Source organism: Entelurus aequoreus, linkage group LG20 (genome assembly GCF_033978785.1).
Source record: "Entelurus aequoreus isolate RoL-2023_Sb linkage group LG20, RoL_Eaeq_v1.1, whole genome shotgun sequence".
NCBI classification, from domain to species: domain Eukaryota; kingdom Metazoa; phylum Chordata; class Actinopteri; order Syngnathiformes; family Syngnathidae; genus Entelurus; species Entelurus aequoreus.
In genome coordinates this window covers 10,711,127-10,732,650 of record NC_084750.1, presented here as the reverse complement: position 1 = coordinate 10,732,650, position 21,524 = coordinate 10,711,127, and the positions used below count along the sequence as shown (strand labels likewise).

Sequence of the window (21,524 nt, the reverse complement as noted above, 5' to 3'; positions counted from 1 at the left end):
CTCCCCCCATTTCTTTCTGTTATCAACATTCTGCTTCCTACATTATATATCAATATATATCAATACAGTCTGCAAGGGATACAGTCCGTAAGCACACATGATTGTGCGTGCTGCTGCTCCACTAATAGTACTAACCTTTAACACTTAATTTTACTCATTTTCATTCATTACTAGTTTCTATGTAACTGTTTTTATATTGTTTTACTTTCTTTTTTATTCAAGAAAATGTTTTTAATTTAGTTATCTTATGTTATTATTATTTTTAAAAAGTACCTTATCTTCACCATACCTGGTTGTCCAAATTAGGCATAATAATGTGTTAATTCCACGACTGTATATATCGGTTGATATCGGTATCGGTTGATATCGGTATCGGTAATTAAAGAGTTGGACAATATCGGCATATCGGATATCGGCAAAAAGCCATTATCGGACATCCCTATTCAGTATTTATTATATTATATTGTTTATATATATATATATATATATATATATATATATATATATATATATATATATATATATATATATATATATATATATATATAATAAATACATAGAGTCATATTGCCCCCTTGTGGTTCTGTGCCGCCACAACTCCCTCCTGCAAATGTAATAGCCAAGTATTTAAAACAGAGGTGTCAAACGTACGGCCAGGTTTTATCCGGCCCGCCAGGTTTTATCCGGCCCATAGAGTGAGTTTGCTAAGTACAAACATGAGCCAAAATGTTTGAATTAAAGAAACTGCTGTTCTAAATGTGTCCACTGGATGTCGCAATAGCAATTATTTTTATCTTTGTAGATAATGCTGCATATGTAAAAAAAATAAATAAATAAAAATACCACATGATGTTAGCGCACCCGTTGAGGAAAATGAGAAAACTACATAACTGTAATTTGATTTTGATATAATTTTTTTTTGTCTTGATAGATTGAAAATGACCACTGATGAAACGTACAAAATTAGCTAAAAAGCTAGCAAAAGACGTTAGCATGCTACTGAAAACATGAGACCAAGGAACAGGTGAGGAGGCCAGACAGGAGAACTGGTGACAAACAGGAAGTCCAAAGTTGTCGAGGCGAGCTAGCAAATATTGTTATCACTCAGATGTACAAGAATAGTCACTGTGGACCTGGAGGAGGTCAGACTTGGATAAGTTGCATACTTTGTGAAGGCAACATTCGACTGGAACTTTCAGTCTTTGAAAAGGTGCTTGGAACGCAGACAAAATGTTTCTTAGCAGCCAGCTTGACTGTGTGGTCTTTCTTTGTTCCTCACTTGGAGATTGATGAGGAATCAATAGTTGTGCTGAGAGAGAGCTCGTTAGCCACTTGCCTCATTTGTCATGAGCTCCTGAGTGGCCCACGGTCTCTGTGGAAACTTCACTCCTGCAGGTCTGGCTGCTGCTGCTGCCGTCTGGTTCACCACCACACCATGGTCTGCATGTGTTTCACCACCACACCATGGTCTGCATGTCTTTCACAGGGACACCATGGTCTGCATGTGTTTCACCACCACACCATGGTCTGCATGTGTTTCACCACCACACCATGGTCTACATGTGTTTCACGACCACACCATGGTCTGCATGTGTTTCACCACCACACCATGGTCTGCATGTGTTTCACCACCACACCATGGTCTACATGTGTTTCACGACCACACCATGGTCTGCATGTGTTTCACCACCACACCATGGTCTGCATGTGTTTCACCACCACACCATGGTCTACATGTGTTTCACGACCACACCATGGTCTGCATGTGTTTCACCACCACACCATGGTCTACATGTGTTTCACGACCACACCATGGTCTACATGTGTTTCACCACCACACCATGGTCTGTATGTGTTTCACCACCACACCATGGTCTACATGTGTTTCACGACCACACCATGGTCTGCATGTGTTTCACCACCACACCATGGTCTACATGTGTTTCACCACCACACCATGGTCTGCATGTGTTTCACAGGGACACCATGGTCTACATGTGTTTCACCACCACACCATGGTCTGCATGTGTTTCACAGGGACACCATGGTCTGCATGTCTTTCACCACCACACCATGGTCTGCATGTGTTTCACCACCACACCATGGTCTACATGTGTTTCACGACCACACCATGGTCTGCATGTGTTTCACCACCACACCATGGTCTACATGTGTTTCACCACCACACCATGGTCTACATGTGTTTCACAGGGACACCATGGTCTGCATGTGTTTCACCACCACACCATGGTCTACATGTGTTTCACAGGGACACCATGGTCTGCATGTGTTTCACCACCACACCATGGTCTGCATGTGTTTCACAGGGACACCATGGTCTGCATGTCTTTCACCACCACACCATGGTCTGCATGTGTTTCACCACCACACCATGGTCTACATGTGTTTCACCACCACACCATGGTCTACATGTGTTTCACAGGGACACCATGGTCTGCATGTGTTTCACCACCACACCATGGTCTGCATGTGTTTCACAGGGACACCATGGTCTGCATGTCTTTCACCACCACACCATGGTCTGCATGTGTTTCACCACCACACCATGGTCTACATGTGTTTCACGACCACACCATGGTCTGCATGTGTTTCACCACCACACCATGGTCTACATGTGTTTCACCACCACACCATGGTCTACATGTGTTTCACAGGGACACCATGGTCTGCATGTGTTTCACCACCACACCATGGTCTACATGTGTTTCACCACCACACCATGGTCTACATGTGTTTCACAGGGACACCATGGTCTGTATGTGTTTCACCACCACACCATGGTCTACATGTGTTTCACCACCACACCATGGTCTACATGTGTTTCACAGGGACACCATGGTCTGCATGTGTTTCACCACCACACCATGGTCTACATGTGTTTCACCACCACACCATGGTCTGTATGTGTTTCACCACCACACCATGGTCTGCATGTGTTTCACCACCACACCATGGTCTGTATGTGTTTCACCACCACACCATGGTCTGCATGTGTTTCACCACCACACCATGGTCTGCATGTGTTTCACCACCACACCATGGTCTGTATGTGTTTCACCACCACACCATGGTCTACATGTGTTTCACCACCACACCATGGTCTGTATGTGTTTCACCACCACACCATGGTCTGCATGTGTTTCACCACCACACCATGGTCTGTATGTGTTTCACCACCACACCATGGTCTGCATGTGTTTCACAGGGACAAGACCACACCAATAGTATGTCTACTGTATGAGATATTTCTGTAGTATTTCTATAGTAGTATTTATGTAGTCATTCTATAGTATGTATAGATATTTATGTAGTATTTCTATAGTAGTATTTATGTAGTCATTCTATAGTATGTATAGATATTTATGTAGTATTTCTATAGTAGTATTTATGTAGTCATTCTATAGTATGTATAGATATTTATGTAGTATTTCTATAGTAGTATTTATGTAGTCATTCTATAGTATGTATAGATATTTATGTAGTATTTCTATAGTAGTATTTATGTAGTCATTCTATAGTATGTATATATATTTATGTAGTATTTCTATAGTAGTATTTATGTAGTCATTCTATAGTATGTATATATTATTATGTAGTATTTCTATAGTAGTATTTATGTAGTCATTCTATAGTATGTATATATATTTATGTAGTATTTCTATAGTAGTATTTATGTAGTCATTCTATAGTATGTATAGATATTTATGTAGTATTTCTATAGTAGTATTTATGTAGTCATTCTATAGTATGTATATATATTTATGTAGTATTTCTATAGTAGTATTTATGTAGTCATTCTATAGTATGTATATATTATTATGTAGTCATTATGGTTCTTGCCAAGCACATCATGACAGGCCAATGTGGGCGTGAACCAATGAGGTGATCAGTATTGTTGATGATTGACAGCTGTCACCTGATGTGTGTGTGTGCTCAGGTGTGACGAGTGCCATCTTTGCTACCACTTTGGATGTCTGGATCCTCCACTGAAGAAATCTCCCAAACAGACGGGCTATGCTTGGATCTGCCAGGAATGTGACGCCTCTTCCAAGGTGGGTGTTGCACACACACTTTTATACTGTAATATTTACTCACCTTCCTACTGTAATATTTATTCAGCTTTCTACTGTAATATTTATTCAGTTTTCTACTGTAGTATTTACTCACCTTTCTACTGTAGTATTTTCTCACTTTTACACTGTAATATGTACTCACTTTTCTACTGTAGTATTTACTCACCTTTCTACTGTAGTATTTTCTCACTTTTACACTGTAATATGTACTCACTTTTCTACTGTAGTATTTACTCAGCCACTTACGGCGCTCCTTTAAAAAAAAAAAAAAAGCATCCACAGTCTGTGGTGCCCTCAGGTGGTCAGGGAGAGCGTTCCACAGACTGCGAGCGGCGGAGCAGAAAGCCCGGGTCTCCCATTGTTCGTAGATGTGACTTTTTTTTTTTTCCATGCAAAGACCTTTTTGACGAATGAAGTCTAGAATCTAAAGTGTCTTCATCACACGCATAATTGTGTCCGCTAACTTTTATTATCCCTTTTAAAAAACACCTGTACCTGCCCAGGTAGTCTGATTGGTAAAGGCCCACATTCACTATTGCATATATATATATATATATATATATATATATATATATATATATATATATATATATATATATATATATATATATATATATATATATATATATATATATATATATATATATATATATATGTCCTTATTTTTCAATGAAGATAACTTTAAACTAGTCTTAACTTTACAGAAATACACTCTATACATTGCTAATGTGGTAAATGACTATTCTAGCTGCAAATGTCTGGTTTTTGGTGCAATATCTACATAGGTGTATAGAGGCCCATTTCCAGCAACTATCACTCCAGTGTTCTAATGGTACAATGTGTTTGCTCATTGGCTCAGAAGGCTAATTGATGATTAGAAAACCCTTGTGCAATCATGTTCACACATCTGAAAACACTTTAGCTCGTTACAGAAGCTACAAAACTGACCTTCCTTTGAGCAGATTTGAGTTTCTGGAGCATCACATTTGTGGGGTCAATTCAACGCTCAAAATGGCCAGAAAAAAGGAACTTTCATCTGAAACTCGACAGTCTATTTTTGTTCTTAGAAATGAAGGCTATTCCACTAAATTGTTTGGGTGACCCCAAACTTTTGAACGGTACTGTGTATATATATATATATATATATATATATATATATATATATATATATATATATATATATATATATATATATACAAACTTTTGAACGGTAGTGTATATATATATATATATATATATATTTTTTTTTTTTCTTTTTTTTTTTTTCTTTTATATATATATATATATATATATATATATATATATATATATATATATATATTAGGGATGTCCGATAATGGCTTTTTGCCGATATTCCGATATTGTCCAACTCTTTAATTACCGATACCGATATCAACCGATACCGATATCAACGGATATATGCAGTCGTGGAATTAACACATTATTATGCCTAATTTGGACAACCAGGTATGGTGAAGATAAGGTACTTTTTAAAAAAAATTGTAAAATAAGATAAATAAATTAAAAACATTTTCTTGAATAAAAAAGAAAGTAAAACAATATAAAAACAGTTACATAGAAACTAGTAATGAATGAAAATGAGTAAAATTAACTGTTAAAGGTTAGTACTATTAGTGGAGCAGCAGCACGCACAATCATGTGTGCTTACGGACTGTATCCCTTGCAGACTGTATTGATATATATTGATATATAATGTAGGAACCACAATATGAAACAACCCTTTTGTGTGAATGAGTGTAAATGGGGGAGGGAGGTTTTTTGGGTTGGTGCACTAATTGTAAGTGTATCTTGTGTTTTTTATGTTGATTTATTTAAAAAAAAAACAAAAAAAAAACGATACCGATAATAAAAAAAAACGATACCGATAATTTCCGATATTACATTTTAACGCATATATCGGCCGATAATATCGGCCTGCCGACATCTCTAATATATATATATAAATATATCTCTACACACTGTGTCTGCTTGTAAGTACTCCGTGTGTGTGCGCTGCCGAACATGCTCCTCTGCTGGTAAAACCAGCAATGTCACCACGTGCCGTCATGCCCGTTAAAAAAATGTAATAAAATTGGGAACCCATCCATCCATCCATTTTCTACCGGGAGGGGGGTGGGTGCTGGAGCCTATCCCAGCTGCATTTGGGCGGAAGGCGGGGTACACCCTGGACAAGACGCCACCTCATCGCAGGGCCAACACAGACAGACAGAAGCGGTACTTTTCAAACCGAGTATAGTACCATTGTTACTATGCTAGTACATATATCAGTCATTGTTCAAAGTGGCCCTCAGCGATGTGGCCCTCAGTCTGGCCCGCAAGGAGCGCTGCTACTTCCTGCAAAAGGTCAAAGTAAATTGAATAGTCCGGCAGGTGAGATTGATAGGAAATATGTTTTTGATGACAATCTGGAGGTGTTGTGGCGGAGGACTTTGTTAGCCGGCACGTTTTGGCCGGGCAGTAAAAGCTTTAATGAGAAATGCTTGAGTTCATTACAGAAAGAGTGTGTGCGCGCCTGCACGGCTCAGATAAACCAAGTCCACATCCTTCTCCGTCGCCCTCGGCCGCCGCCGCTCAATTGATTCCAGTAATAAAGTGACAATCTGGCCCAGCGTGCGGGCGGCCTTTCATTTGTGGCCGTTCCAGTGCCAAGGGGGGGCCGCTTGTTTAAGGCTTTATTTACACGCCGGGCGGAGTCACCCCCACACCACGGGAGAAGAGGCCGCCGTCGCCAACAGCGCTTCGCCATGTTCAGGCCATGTTTCAAGTGGCCAAGTGTGGGATGTTCCTTATCTTGCAAGTGTGGGATGTTCCGTATCTTGCAGGGCAAAACAGGCCCACTAAACACTTGAAGTCCAACTTGACTTACTACTTCTTTTATTCTTAACACGGTTCTCTCATTTGGCATCTCAATGACATATTTTGGCTAAATAAAAGTTCAAAAAAATCAATGAAGACAAATAAAAATTAAAGCTGCAAGCAGCGTTGGTCGGGCCCGCATATTTGGCAGGTGCTAGTCCTAGGTGTCCCAATACTTTTGTCCAGTGGTAGTCCTGAGTGAGACCTACATAGAGGTTTTTGTTTCGTGTCTCTACGATATTCGTACTGGGAGTTAGAGGAAGTTGTGTCTGTGTTTTTTTTCCTAGGTGTTGAGGCACAGTGGTTCTTTTCTTTGAAGGCTCATAAAATCAAAACCGTAGCACTTATCGTAACGCTTTCGTCAATTTTTAATCAGAAGGGTTCAATCTCTCTCCTGTAGTTGTTTGAAGCCAAAACGACAAACGCGCTCAAAGGGAGATAATGTTTGATGTTTGGTGACCGGGTTAAACAAAAAAATAGTTTTGAAGGAGGGATAGCAAACTTCCTGTTGATTTTTGCTGAAGGATGTCATTTTATGAAATGTAGGTCTAAGTGAGACCTACATAGAGGTTTTTGTTTCATGTCTCTAAGACGTTCCTACCGGAAGTGACAAGCAGTTTTGTCTGAGTTTTCCTCTGAGGAGCAGTTTTGTCTCTGTTTTATTGAAAAATTTTGAGTTTTGGGGTTCGTTTTTTTTTATTAGATCGCAATTTCCACCAGTCCCGATGTGTGTGAGAAGTTTGGTGAGTTTTGAAGTAATTTAAAGGGGTCAAATTACAGGTCAAAGAGGCAAAAATGAGTGTTTTTAGTCATTTTTTGTGTTGAAGGGGAAATTGCCAATTTCCTGTTGGTTTTTGCCCGAGGATGTGAAATTATGAAATGTAGGTCTAAGTCAGACCTACATATAGGTTTTTGTTTCATGTCTCTACGACCTTCCTAGTGGGAGTTACAGGCAGTTTTCTTCCTAGGGGGCGCTAGAGCGCAATTTTGATTTTTTGGGTCTAGTGTGCGTACCTTCCTGCTTTTAAGCAGCCATCTTGAAACACCAGCAGCATCAGCGCAGCGGCACAGTGGTTCTTTGAAGGCTCGTAAAATCAAAACCGTAGCACTTACCAAAAGTCTTCCGTCAACTTTTAATCAGAAGGGTTCAATCTCTCTCCTGTAGTAGTTTGAAGCCGAAACGACAAACGCGCTCAGAGGAGATAATGTTTGATGTTTGGTGACCGGATTAAACAAAAATGTTGTTTTGAAGGAGGGATATCAAACTTCCTGTTGATTTTTGCTGAAGGATGTCAATCTATGAAATGTAGGTCTAGGTGAGACCTACGTAGAGGTTTTTGTTTCATGTCTCTAAGACATTCCCACCGGAAGTGACAAGCAGTTTTTTAAGGGTCAAATTACAGCTCAAAGAGGCAAAAATTAGTGTTTTTAGTACATTTTTGTCTTAAATGGGAAATTGCCAACTTCCTGTTGGTTTTTGCCCGAGGATGTGTCATTATGAATTGTAGGTCTAAGTGAGACCTACATAGAGGTTTTTGTTTCATGTCTCTAAGACATTCCTACCGGAAGTGACAAGCAGTTTTTTAAGGGTCAAATTACAGCTCAAAGAGGCAAAAATTAGTGTTTTTAGTACATTTTTGTCTTAAATGGGAAATTGCCAACTTCGTGTTGGTTTTTGCCCGAGGATGTGTCATTATGAATTGTAGGTCTAAGTGAGACCTACATAGAGGTTTTTGTTTCATGTCTCTAAGACATTCCTACCGGAAGTGACAAGCAGTTTTTTAAGGGTCAAATTACAGCTCTAAGAGGCAAAAATTAGTGTTTTTAGTACATTTTTGTCTTAAATGGGAAATTGCCAACTTCGTGTTGGTTTTTGCCCGAGGATGTGTCATTATGAATTGTAGGTCTAAGTGAGACCTACATACGGGTTTTTGTTTCATGTCTCTACGACCTTCCTAGTGGGAGTTACAGGCAGTTTGTTTTTGTTTTTTCCTAGGGGGCGCTAGAGCGCAATTTTGATTTTTGGGGTTAGGTTTTTTTACTAAAGTGTTGTGTCATCGTTTTTCTATGTGTGTGTGAAATTTGGTGAGTTTTGAAGCATGTTAAGGGGGGCAAAGTAGTGCGCAACGGTGCGGAAGAATGATAATAAAGAATAATTAAAGCTGCAAGCAGCGTTGGTCGGGCCCGCATATTTGGCAGGTGCTAGTCCTAGGTGTCCCATTACTTTTGTCCAGTGGTAGTCCTGTGTGAGACCTACATAGAGGTTTTTGTTTCGTGTCTCTACGATATTCCTACTGGGAGTTAGAGGAAGTTGTGTCTGTGTTTTTTTCCTAGGTGTTGCGGCACAGTGGTTCTTTTCTTTGAAGGCTCATAAAATCAAAACCGTAGCACTTATCGTAACGCTTTCGTCAATTTTTAATCAGAAGGGTTCAATCTCTCTCCTGTAGTTGTTTGAAGCCAAAACGACAAACGCGCTCAAAGGGAGATAATGTTTGATGTTTGGTGACCGGGTTAAACAAAAAAATTGTTTTGAAGGAGGGATAGCAAACTTCCTGTTGATTTTTGCTGAAGGATGTCATTTTATGAAATGTAGGTCTAAGTGAGACCTACATAGAGGTTTTCTTTTCATGTCTCTAAGACATTCCCACCGGAAGTGACAAGCAGTTTTTTAAGGGTCAAATTACAGCTCAAAGAGGCAAAAATTAGTGTTTTTAGTACATTTTTGTCTTAAATGGGAAATTGCCAACTTCCTGTTGGTTTTTGCCCGAGGATGTGTCATTATGAATTGTAGGTCTAAGTGAGACCTACATAGAGGTTTTTGTTTCATGTCTCTAAGACATTCCTACCGGAAGTGACAAGCAGTTTTTTAAGGGTCAAATTACAGCTCAAAGAGGCAAAAATTAGTGTTTTTAGTACATTTTTGTCTTAAATGGGAAATTGCCAACTTCGTGTTGGTTTTTGCCCGAGGATGTGTCATTATGAATTGTAGGTCTAAGTGAGACCTACATAGAGGTTTTTGTTTCATGTCTCTAAGACATTCCTACCGGAAGTGACAAGCAGTTTTTTAAGGGTCAAATTACAGCTCTAAGAGGCAAAAATTAGTGTTTTTAGTACATTTTTGTCTTAAATGGGAAATTGCCAACTTCGTGTTGGTTTTTGCCCGAGGATGTGTCATTATGAATTGTAGGTCTAAGTGAGACCTACATACGGGTTTTTGTTTCATGTCTCTACGACCTTCCTAGTGGGAGTTACAGGCAGTTTGTTTTTGTTTTTTCCTAGGGGGCGCTAGAGCGCAATTTTGATTTTTGGGGTTAGGTTTTTTTACTAAAGTGTTGTGTCATCGTTTTTCTATGTGTGTGTGAAATTTGGTGAGTTTTGAAGCATGTTAAGGGGGGCAAAGTAGTGCGCAACGGTGCGGAAGAATGATAATAAAGAATAATTAAAGCTGCAAGCAGCGTTGGTCGGGCCCGCATATTTGGCAGGTGCTAGTCCTAGGTGTCCCATTACTTTTGTCCAGTGGTAGTCCTGTGTGAGACCTACATAGAGGTTTTTGTTTCGTGTCTCTACGATATTCCTACTGGGAGTTAGAGGAAGTTGTGTCTGTGTTTTTTTCCTAGGTGTTGCGGCACAGTGGTTCTTTTCTTTGAAGGCTCATCAAATCAAAACCGTAGCACTTATCGTAACGCTTTCGTCAATTTTTAATCAGAAGGGTTCAATCTCTCTCCTGTAGTTGTTTGAAGCCAAAACGACAAACGCGCTCAAAGGGAGATAATGTTTGATGTTTGGTGACCGGGTTAAACAAAAAAATTGTTTTGAAGGAGGGATAGCAAACTTCCTGTTGATTTTTGCTGAAGGATGTCATTTTATGAAATGTAGGTCTAAGTGAGACCTACATAGAGGTTTTCTTTTCATGTCTCTAAGACATTCCCACCGGAAGTGACAAGCAGTTTTTTAAGGGTCAAATTACAGCTCAAAGAGGCAAAAATTAGTGTTTTTAGTACATTTTTGTCTTAAATGGGAAATTGCCAACTTCCTGTTGGTTTTTGCCCGAGGATGTGTCATTATGAATTGTAGGTCTAAGTGAGACCTACATAGAGGTTTTTGTTTCATGTCTCTAAGACATTCCTACCGGAAGTGACAAGCAGTTTTTTAAGGGTCAAATTACAGCTCAAAGAGGCAAAAATTAGTGTTTTTAGTACATTTTTGTCTTAAATGGGAAATTGCCAACTTCGTGTTGGTTTTTGCCCGAGGATGTGTCATTATGAATTGTAGGTCTAAGTGAGACCTACATAGAGGTTTTTGTTTCATGTCTCTAAGACATTCCTACCGGAAGTGACAAGCAGTTTTTTAAGGGTCAAATTACAGCTCTAAGAGGCAAAAATTAGTGTTTTTAGTACATTTTTGTCTTAAATGGGAAATTGCCAACTTCGTGTTGGTTTTTGCCCGAGGATGTGTCATTATGAATTGTAGGTCTAAGTGAGACCTACATACGGGTTTTTGTTTCATGTCTCTACGACCTTCCTAGTGGGAGTTACAGGCAGTTTGTTTTTGTTTTTTCCTAGGGGGCGCTAGAGCGCAATTTTGATTTTTGGGGTTAGGTTTTTTTACTAAAGTGTTGTGTCATCGTTTTTCTATGTGTGTGTGAAATTTGGTGAGTTTTGAAGCATGTTAAGGGGGGCAAAGTAGTGCGCAACGGTGCGGAAGAATGATAATAAAGAATAATTAAAGCTGCAAGCAGCGTTGGTCGGGCCCGCATATTTGGCAGGTGCTAGTCCTAGGTGTCCCATTACTTTTGTCCAGTGGTAGTCCTGTGTGAGACCTACATAGAGGTTTTTGTTTCGTGTCTCTACGATATTCCTACTGGGAGTTAGAGGAAGTTGTGTCTGTGTTTTTTTCCTAGGTGTTGCGGCACAGTGGTTCTTTTCTTTGAAGGCTCATCAAATCAAAACCGTAGCACTTATTAAAACAACTTTTAATCCGAAGGGTTCAATCTCTCTCCTGTAGTTGTTTGAAGCCAAAACGACAAACGCGCTCAGAGGAAATAATGTTTGATGTTTGGTGACCGCTTTTTAAAAAAAATGTTTTTTGAAGTGGGGATATCAAACTTCCTGTTGATTTTTGCAGAAGGATGTCAAGCTATGAAATGTAGGTCTAAGTGTGACCTACGTAGAGGTATTTGTTTCATGTCTCTAAGACGTTCCTACCGGAAGTGACAAGCAGTTTTGTCTGAGTTTTCCTCTGAGGAGCAGTTTTGTCTCTGTTTTATTCAAAAATTTTGAGTTTTGGGGTTCGTTCTTTTTTATTAGATCGCAATTTCCACCAGTCCCGATGTGTGTGAGAAGTTTGGTGAGTTTTGAAGTAATTTAAAGGGGTCAAATTACAGGTCAAAGAGGCAAAAATGAGTGTTTTTAGTCATTTTTTGTGTTGAAGGGGAAATTGCCAATTTCCTTTTTGCTGAAGCATGTCTGTGTTTTCCTCTGAGAAGCAGTTTTGTCTCTGTTTTATTCAAAAATTGCGCTAGAGTGCAATTTTGAGTTTTGCTGTTCGTTTTTTTTTTATTAGATCGCAATTTCCACCAGTCCTGATGTGTGTGAAAAGTTTGGTGAGTTTTGAAGTATTTTAAGGGGGTCAAATTACAGCTCAAAGAGGCAAAAATGAGTGTTTTTAGTAAATTGTTGTCTTGAATTGCCAACTTCCTGTTGGTTTTTGCCCAAGGATGTCAAATTACGAAATGTAGGTCTAAGTCAGACCTACATAGAGGTATTTGTTTCATGTCTCTACGACATTCGTACTGGGAGTTACAGGCACTTTTCTTCCTAGGGGGCGCTAGAGCGCAATTTTGAGTTTTGGGGTTTGTTTTTTTTTAACTAAAGAGTTTTGTTCGCGTTTTTTTATGTGTGTGTCAAATTTGGTGAGTTTTGAAGCATGTTAAGGGGGGCAAAGTAGTGCGCAAAGCTGCGGAAGAATAATAATTAAAGCTGCAAGCAGCGTTGGTCAGGCCCGCATATTTGGCAGGTGCTAGTCCTAGGTGTCCCAATACTTTTGTCCAGTGGTAGTCCTGAGTGAGACCTACATAGAGGTTTTTGTTTCGTGTCTCTACGATATTCGTACTGGGAGTTAGAGGAAGTTGTGTCTTTGTTTTTTTCCTAGGTGTCGCGGCACAGTGGTTCTTTTCTTTGAAGGCTCGTAAAATCAAAACCGTAGCACTTATTAAAACGCTTTCGCCAACTTTTAATCAGAAGGGTTCAATCTCTCTCCTGTAGTTGTTTGAAGCCAAAACGACAAATGCGCTCAGAGGAGATAATGTTTGATGTTTGGTGACCGCTTTTTAAAAAAAATGTTTTTTGAAGTGGGGATATCAAACTTCCTGTTGATTTTTGCTGAAGGATGTCAGTTTATGAAATGTAGGTCTAAGTGAGACCTGCATAGAGGTTTTTGTTTCATGTCTCTAAGACATTCCTACCAGAAGTGACAAGCAGTTTTGTCTGTGTTTTCCTCTGAGGAGCAGTTTTGTCTCTGTTTTATTCAAAAATTTTGAGTTTTGGGGTTCGTTTTTTTTTTATTAGATCGCAATTTCCACCAGTCCCGATGTGTTTGAGAAGTTTGGTGAGTTTTGAAGTAATTTAAAGGGGTCAAATTACAGGTCAAAGAGGCAAAAATGAGTGTTTTTAGTCATTTTTTGTGTTGAAGGGGAAATTGCCAATTTCCTTTTTGCTGAAGGATGTCTGTGTTTTCCTCTTGAGAAGCAGTTTTGTCTCTGTTTTATTCAAAAATTGCGCTAGAGTGCAATTTTGAGTTTTGCTGTTCGTTTTTTTTTATTAGATCGCAATTTCCACCAGTCCTGATGTGTGTGAAAAGTTTGGTGAGTTTTGAAGTATTTTAAGGGGGTCAAATTACAGCTCAAAGAGGCAAAAATTTGTGTTTTTAGTAAATTGTTGTCTTGAAGGGGGATTTGCCAACTTCCTGTTGGTTTTTGCCCGAGGATGTCAAATTACAAAATGTAGGTCTAAGTCAGACCTACATAGAGGTTTTTGTTTCATGTCTCTACGACATTCGTACTGGAGGTTACAGGCATTTTTCTTCCTAGGGGGCGCTAGAGCGCAATTTTGAGTTTTGGGGTTCCTTTTTTTTATTAGATCGCAATTTCCACCAGTCCTGATGTGTGTGAGAAGTTTGGTGAGTTTTGAAGTATTTTAAGGGGGTGAAATTACAGCTCAAAGAGGCAAAAATGAGTGTTTTTAGTAATTTTTTGTCTTGAAGGGAGAATTGCCAACTTCCTGTTGGTTTTTGCCCGAGGATGTCAAATTATGAAATGTAGATCAAAGTGAGACCTACATAGAGGTATTTGTTTCATGTCTCTACAACATTCGTACTGGGAGTTACAGGCAGTTTTCTTTCTAGGGGGCGCTAGAGCGCAATTTTGAGTTTTGGGGTTTGGTTTTTTTGACTTAAGAGTTTTGTTCGCGTTTTTTTATGTGTGTGTCAAATTTGGTGAGTTTTGAAGCATGCTAAGGGGGGCAAAGTAGTGCGCAAAGCTGCGGAAGAATAATAATTAAAGCTGCAAGCAGCGTTGGTCGGGCCCGCATTTTGGCAGGTGCTAGTCCTAGGTGTCCCAATACTTTTGTCCAGTGGTAGTCCTGAGTGAGACCTACATAGAGGTTTTTGTTTCGTGTCTCTACGATATTCGTACTGGGAATTAGAGGAAGTTGTGTCTGAGTTTTTTTCCTAGGTGTTGCGGCACAGTGGTTCTTTTCTTTGAAGGCTCATAAAATCAAAACCGTAGCACTTATCGTAACGCTTTCGTCAATTTTTAATCAGAAGGGTTCAATCTCTCTCCTGTAGTTGTTTGAAGCCAAAACGACAAACGCGCTCAAAGGGAGATAATGTTTGATGTTTGGTGACCGGGTTAAACAAAAAAATAGTTTTGAAGGAGGGAGAGCAAACTTCCTGTTGATTTTTGCTGAAGGATGTCATTTTATGAAATGTAGGTCTAAGTGAGACCTACATAGAGGTTTTTGTTTCATGTCTCTAAGACGCAACAAGCAGTTTTGTCTGTGTTTTCCTCTGAGAAGCAGTTTTGTCTCTGTTTTATTCAAAAATTGCGCTAGAGCGCAGTTTTGAGTTTGGGGTTCGTTTTTTTTTTAGATCACAATTTCCACCAGTCCCGATGTGTGTGAAAAGTTTGGTGAGTTTTGAAGTATTTTAAGGGGGTCAAATTACAGCTCAAAGAGGCAAAAATTAGTGTTTTTAGTAAATTTTTGTCTTGAAGGGAGAATTTCCAACTTCCTGTTGGTTTTTGCCCGAGGATGTGAAATTATTAAATGTAGGTCTAAGTGAGACCTACATAGAGGTATTTGTTTCATGTCTCTAAGACGTTCCTACCGGAAGTTACAAGCAGTTTTGTCTGAGTTTTCCCCTGAGAAGCAGTTTTGTCTCTGTTTTATTCAAAAATTGCGCTAGAGCGCAATTTAGAGTTTTGGGGTTCGTTTTTTTTATTACATCGCAATTTCCACCAGTCCCGATGTGTGTGAAAAGTTTGGTGAGTTTTGAAGTATTTTAAGGGGGTCAAATTACAGCTCAAAGAGGCAAAAATGAGTGTTTTTAGTAAATTTTTGTCTTGAAGGGAGAATTGCCAACTTCCTGTTGGTTTTTGCCCGAGGATGTCAAATTATGAAATGTAGGTCTAAGTGAGACCTACATAGAGGTATTTGTTTCATGTCTCTACGACATTCGTACTGGGAGTTACAGGCAGTTTTCTTCCTAGGGGGCGCTAGAGCGCAATTTTGAGTTTTGGGGTTTGGTTTTTTTTAACTAAAGAGTTTTGTTCGCGTTTTTTTATGTGTGTGTCAAATTTGGTGAGTTTTGAAGCATGTTAAGGGGGGCAAAGTAGTGCGCAAAGCTGCGGAAGAATAATAATTAAAGCTGCAAGCAGCGTTGGTCGGGTCCGCATTTTGGCTGGTGCTAGTCCTAGGTGTCCCAATACTTTTGTCCAGTGGTAGTCCTGAGTGAGACCTACATAGAGGTTTTTGTTTCGTGTCTCTACGATATTCCTACTGGGAGTTAGAGGAAGTTGTGTCTGTGTTTTTTTCCTAGGTGTTGCGGCACAGTGGTTCTTTTCTTTGAAGGCTCGTAAAATCAAAACCGTAGCACTTATTAAAACGCTTTCGCCAACTTTTAATCAGAAGGGTTCAATCTCTCTCCTGTAGTAGTTTGAAGCCAAAACGACAAACGTGCTCAAAAGGAGATAATGTTTGATGTTTGGTGACCGGTTTTAACAAAAATTTTGTTTTGAAGGAGGGATTGCAAACTTCCTGTTGATTTTTGCTGAAGGATGTCAATCTATGAAATGTAGGTCTAGGTGAGACCTACATAGAGGTTTTTGTTTCATGTCTCTAAGACATTCCTACCGGACGTTACAAGCAGTTTTGTCTGTGTTTTCCTCTGAGGAGCAGTTTTGTCTCTGTTTTATTCAAAAATTTTGAGTTTTGGGGTTCGTTCTTTTTTATTAGATCGCAATTTCCACCAGTCCCGATGTGTGTGAGAAGTTTGGTGAGTTTTGAAGTAATTTAAAGGGGTCAAATTACAGGTCAAAGAGGCAAAAATGAGTGTTTTTAGTCATTTTTTGTGTTGAAGGGGAAATTGCCAATTTCCTGTTGGTTTTTGCCCGAGGATGTGAAATTATGAAATGTAGGTCTAAGTCAGACCTACATATAGGTTTTTGTTTCATGTCTCTACGACCTTCCTAGTGGGAGTTACAGGCAATTTTCTTCCTAGGGGGCGCTAGAGCGCAATTTTGATTTTTTGGGTCTAGTGTGCCTACCTTCCTGCTTTTAAGCAGCCATCTTGAAACACCAGCAGCATCAGCGCAGCGGAACAGTGGTTCTTTGAAGGCTCGTAAAATCAAAACCGTAGCACTTATCAAAAGTCTTTCGCCAACTTTTAATCAGAAGGGTTCAATCTCTCTCCTGTAGTAGTTTGAAGCCGAAACGACAAACGCGCTCAGAGGAGATAATGTTTGATGTTTGGTGAGCGGATTAAACAAAAAAATTGTTTTGAAGGAGGGATAGCAAACTTCCTGTTGATTTTTGCTGAAGGATGTCAATCTATGAAATGTAGGTCTAGGTGAGACCTACGTAGAGGTTTTTGTTTCATGTCTCTAAGACGTTCCTACCGGAAGTGACAAGCAGTTTTGTCTGAGTTTTCCTCTGAGGAGCAGTTTTGTCTCTGTTTTATTCAAAAATTGCGCTAGAGTGCAATTTGGAGTTTTGGGGTTCGTTTTTTTTTTTTATTAGATCGCAATTTCCACCAGTCCCGATGTGTGTGAAAAGTTTGGTGAGTTTTGTATGTAACTTATATAATAATGTACTAATACATGTAACTTATATAATATTGTACTAATAAATGTAACTTATATGATAATGTACTAATAAATGTAACTTATATAATAATGTACTAATACATGTAACTTATATAATATTGTACTAATACATGTAACTTATATAATAATGTACTAATACATGTAACTTATATAATAATGTACTAATAAATGTAACTTATATAATATTGTACTAATAAATGTAACTTATATAATATTGTACTAATACATGTAACTTATATAATAATGTAGTAATAAATGTAACTTATATAATAATGTACTAATAAATGTAACTTATATAATAATGTACTAATACATGTAACTTATGTAATATTGTACTAATAAATGTAACTTATATGATAATGTACTAATAAATGTAACTTATATAATAATGTACTAATACATGTAACTTATATAATATTGTACTAATACATGTAACTTATACAATAATGTACTAATACATGTAACTTATATAATAATGTACTAATACATGTAACTTATATAATAATGTACTAATAAATGTAACTTATATAATATTGTACTAATAAATGTAACTTATATAATAATGTACTAATACATGTAACTTATATAATAATGTAGTAATAAATGTAACTTATATAATAATGTACTAATAAATGTAACTTATATAATAATGTAGTAATAAATGTAACTTATATAATAATGTACTAATAAATGTAACTTATATAATAATGTAGTAATAATAAATAAATGTAACTTATATAATAATGTAGTAATAAATGTAACTTATATAATAATGTACTAATAAATGTAACTTATATAATAATGTACTAATAAATGTAACTTATATAATAATGTAGTAATACATGTAACTTATATAATATTGTACTAATAAATGTAACTTATATAATAATGTACTAATAAATGTAATTTATATAATAATGTATTAATAAATGTAACTTATATAATCATGTACTAATAAATGTAACTTGTATAATATTGTACTAATAAATGTAACTTATATAATAATGTATTAATAAATGTAACTTATATAATATTGTACTAATACATGTAACGTATATAATATTGTACTAATACATGTAACTTATATAATAGTGTACTAATAAATGTAACTTATATAATAATGTACTAATAAATGTAACTTATATAGTATTGTACTAATAAATGTAACTTATATAATAATGTACTAATACATGTAACTTATATAATAATGTACTAATACATGTAACTTTTATAATAATGTACTAATAAATGTAACTTATATAATAATGTACTAATAAATGTAACTTATATAATAATGTACTAATACATGTAACTTATATAATAATGTACTAATAAATGTAACTTATATAATAATGTACTAATAAATGTAACTTATATAATATTGTACTAATACATGTAACTTATATAATAATGTACTAATACATGTAACTTATATAATAATGTACTAATAAATGTAACTTATAGAATAATGTACTAATACATGTAACTTATAGAATAATGTACTAATAAATGTAACTTATGTAATAATGTACTAATAAAAGTAACTTATATAATAATGTACTAATAAATGTAACTTATATAATAATGTACTAATACATGTAACTTATAGAATAATGTACTAATAAATGATTACTTTCAAGTAAAAGATAAATGTTTTGATGTTAAAATACAGACAAACTTTGTGAATGTTGTCTATCTGTGTTGGCCTTGTGATGAGGTGGCGACTTGTCCAGGGTGTACATAGAAAATGGATGTATGGATAGAAGACAGGAGGGTCTACTGTATTTGTCTGTTCCTGGCACTCAAATTGATCATAAGTTCTCCTTGCAGAGCCAAAAGCTTCTCTGAGATGTTATTCACTTTGCCATTCAGTTCAGAAATGGCCACAGTTTTGAGTGCCTAGAACCCTGACCATCCCATCAATCATGACGGGCAGCTGCTGGGTCCCGTGAACGACTCTCCTTGTCTTCTAAACGTGTCGATACACTCAGTCTAAGCAGCAGATGCCCCGGTATCACCCCTTCCGTATCGGTAGATCACTTCAATGTCCTCAACTAGAAGCGTCGCCAGGCACACGACCTTCCACTTCTCCCAGGTGTGTATCAGCCAGGAAAACCTTCAGGAAAGTTCCCTCAAACTAAACCAAAGGCCAGCTTCTTTCTTGTGAAGTGTGTTGAGAGTCACTTCATCAATAGTGGAAGTAGGATTACCTTTGGACCATTTTGGTAAGGAACGTCCATGCAATATGAATGACAATATATGATATTATACATCATTAAAACATTTTTTTGTATTGAATTAAATTAAATAGAAATATAAAACAATTTAAAAATACATATTTTTTATATAGATGATGTTCATAATCATCAGTATGAGTAAATACTTTGTTTGAAATGTAGGTTTTGGTTTTTTTCCAGGAAGAGGAAGAGGAGAAGCGACAGGAAGAAGAAGAAGAAGAAGAAGAAGAAGAAGAAGAAGAAGAAGAAGAAGAGGAAGAAGAGAAACAAGAAGAAAAAGAAGAAGATTCAGAAAAAGACAAAAGTTCAGAGCAGGAAGTTCCCAAATGACGATGAGAATATTTCAATAACATTTGCAGAATATTTCACATTCTTCATCTTATCCAAACATTTGTCATATTTTCATAATGTAAAGAGCAGCACATATAAGACATTATTAGCCTTTTGTCACACAATCTTCTTTTGACGCTAAAAGGTCAATTCAGGAAGTTTCATTTTCATATTCTACCTTTATGATCTTGCCCCGCCCACTGCCTATGACATCATCTGTCATTTGGAATTAAAGTGAAACTTGAATCTTTTCGCCCCAGAATGGCAGCTGATATATCTATCCAAAATGGCCGACTTCTTGTTTGTCTGCACAAAAAAACTTGTTCAGATTTTTGGCGTCTGGAAACAGACTCCGCCTTCTTGATGACTCCTGGGGTCCGTCATCTCAAAATTATATATATATATATATATATTATATATATATATATATATATATATATATATATATATATATATATTTATATATATATATATATATATATATATATATATATATATACATACACCATTTTTAAATGTTCAAAAAATTTTTGGGGGGTATATATATAATTTTGATATATGTAAATATATATATATACATATACATATATATATATATGAAAAAATACATACACATGTAAAACTTGTTCAGATTTTTGGCGTCTGGAAACAGACTCCGCCTTCTTGATGACTCCTGGGGTCCGTCATCTCAAAATTATATGTATGTATATATATATATATATATATATATATATATATATATATATATATATATATATATATATATATACATATATATATATATATATAAAAATATACATACACATGTAAAACTTGTTCAGATTTTTGGCGTCTGGAAACAGACTCCGCCTTCTTGATGACTCCTGGGGTCCGTCATCTCAAATTATATGTATGTATATATATATATATATATATATATATATATATATATATATATATATATATATATATATACATATATATATATATATATAAAAATATACATACACATGTATATATTAAAAATATACATACACATGTAAAACTTGTTCAGATTTTTGGCGTCTGGAAACAGACTCCGCCTTCTTGATGACTCCTGGGGTCCGTCATCTCAAAATTATATATATATATATATATATATATATATATATATATATATATATATATATATATATATATATATATATATATATATATATATATATATATATATATATATATATACATACACCATTTTTAAATGTTTAAAATTTTTTTGGGGGGTATATATATAATTTTGATATATGTAAATATATATATATATACATATACATATATATATACATATATAAAAATATACATACACATGTAAAACTTGTTCAGATTTTTGGCGTCTGGAAACAGACTCCGCCTTCTTGATGACTCCTGGGGTCCGTCATCTCAAAATTATATGTATATATATATATATATATATATATATATATATATATATATATATATATATATATATATATATATATATATATATATATATATATATATATATATATATATATATAAAAATATACATACACATGTAAAACTTGTTCAGATTTTTGGCGTCTGGAAACAGACTCCGCCTTCTTGATGACTCCTGGGGTCCGTCATCTC

The 21,524-nt window shown here is 36.4% G+C and overlaps 1 protein-coding gene across 2 annotated transcripts in view; it reads left to right on the top strand.

Annotated features, from left to right (window-relative positions):
• The window catches only part of phf14 (PHD finger protein 14), a 159,939-nt gene extending 139,729 nt beyond the window's left edge, over positions 1–20,210 (top strand). Inside the window, exons 17-18 of one of the 2 annotated variants that reach the window (XM_062029367.1) lie at positions 3,959–4,073; positions 19,767–20,210. In XM_062029367.1, the coding sequence (XP_061885351.1) occupies positions 3,959–4,073; positions 19,767–19,916 (265 nt within the window). In that variant the 3' untranslated portion in view covers positions 19,917–20,210. The remainder of the gene's footprint in view (positions 1–3,958; positions 4,074–19,766) is intronic. The other variant, XM_062029368.1, reaches the window with a different exon arrangement.
• The last annotated feature ends 1,314 nt before the right edge of the window (positions 20,211–21,524 follow it).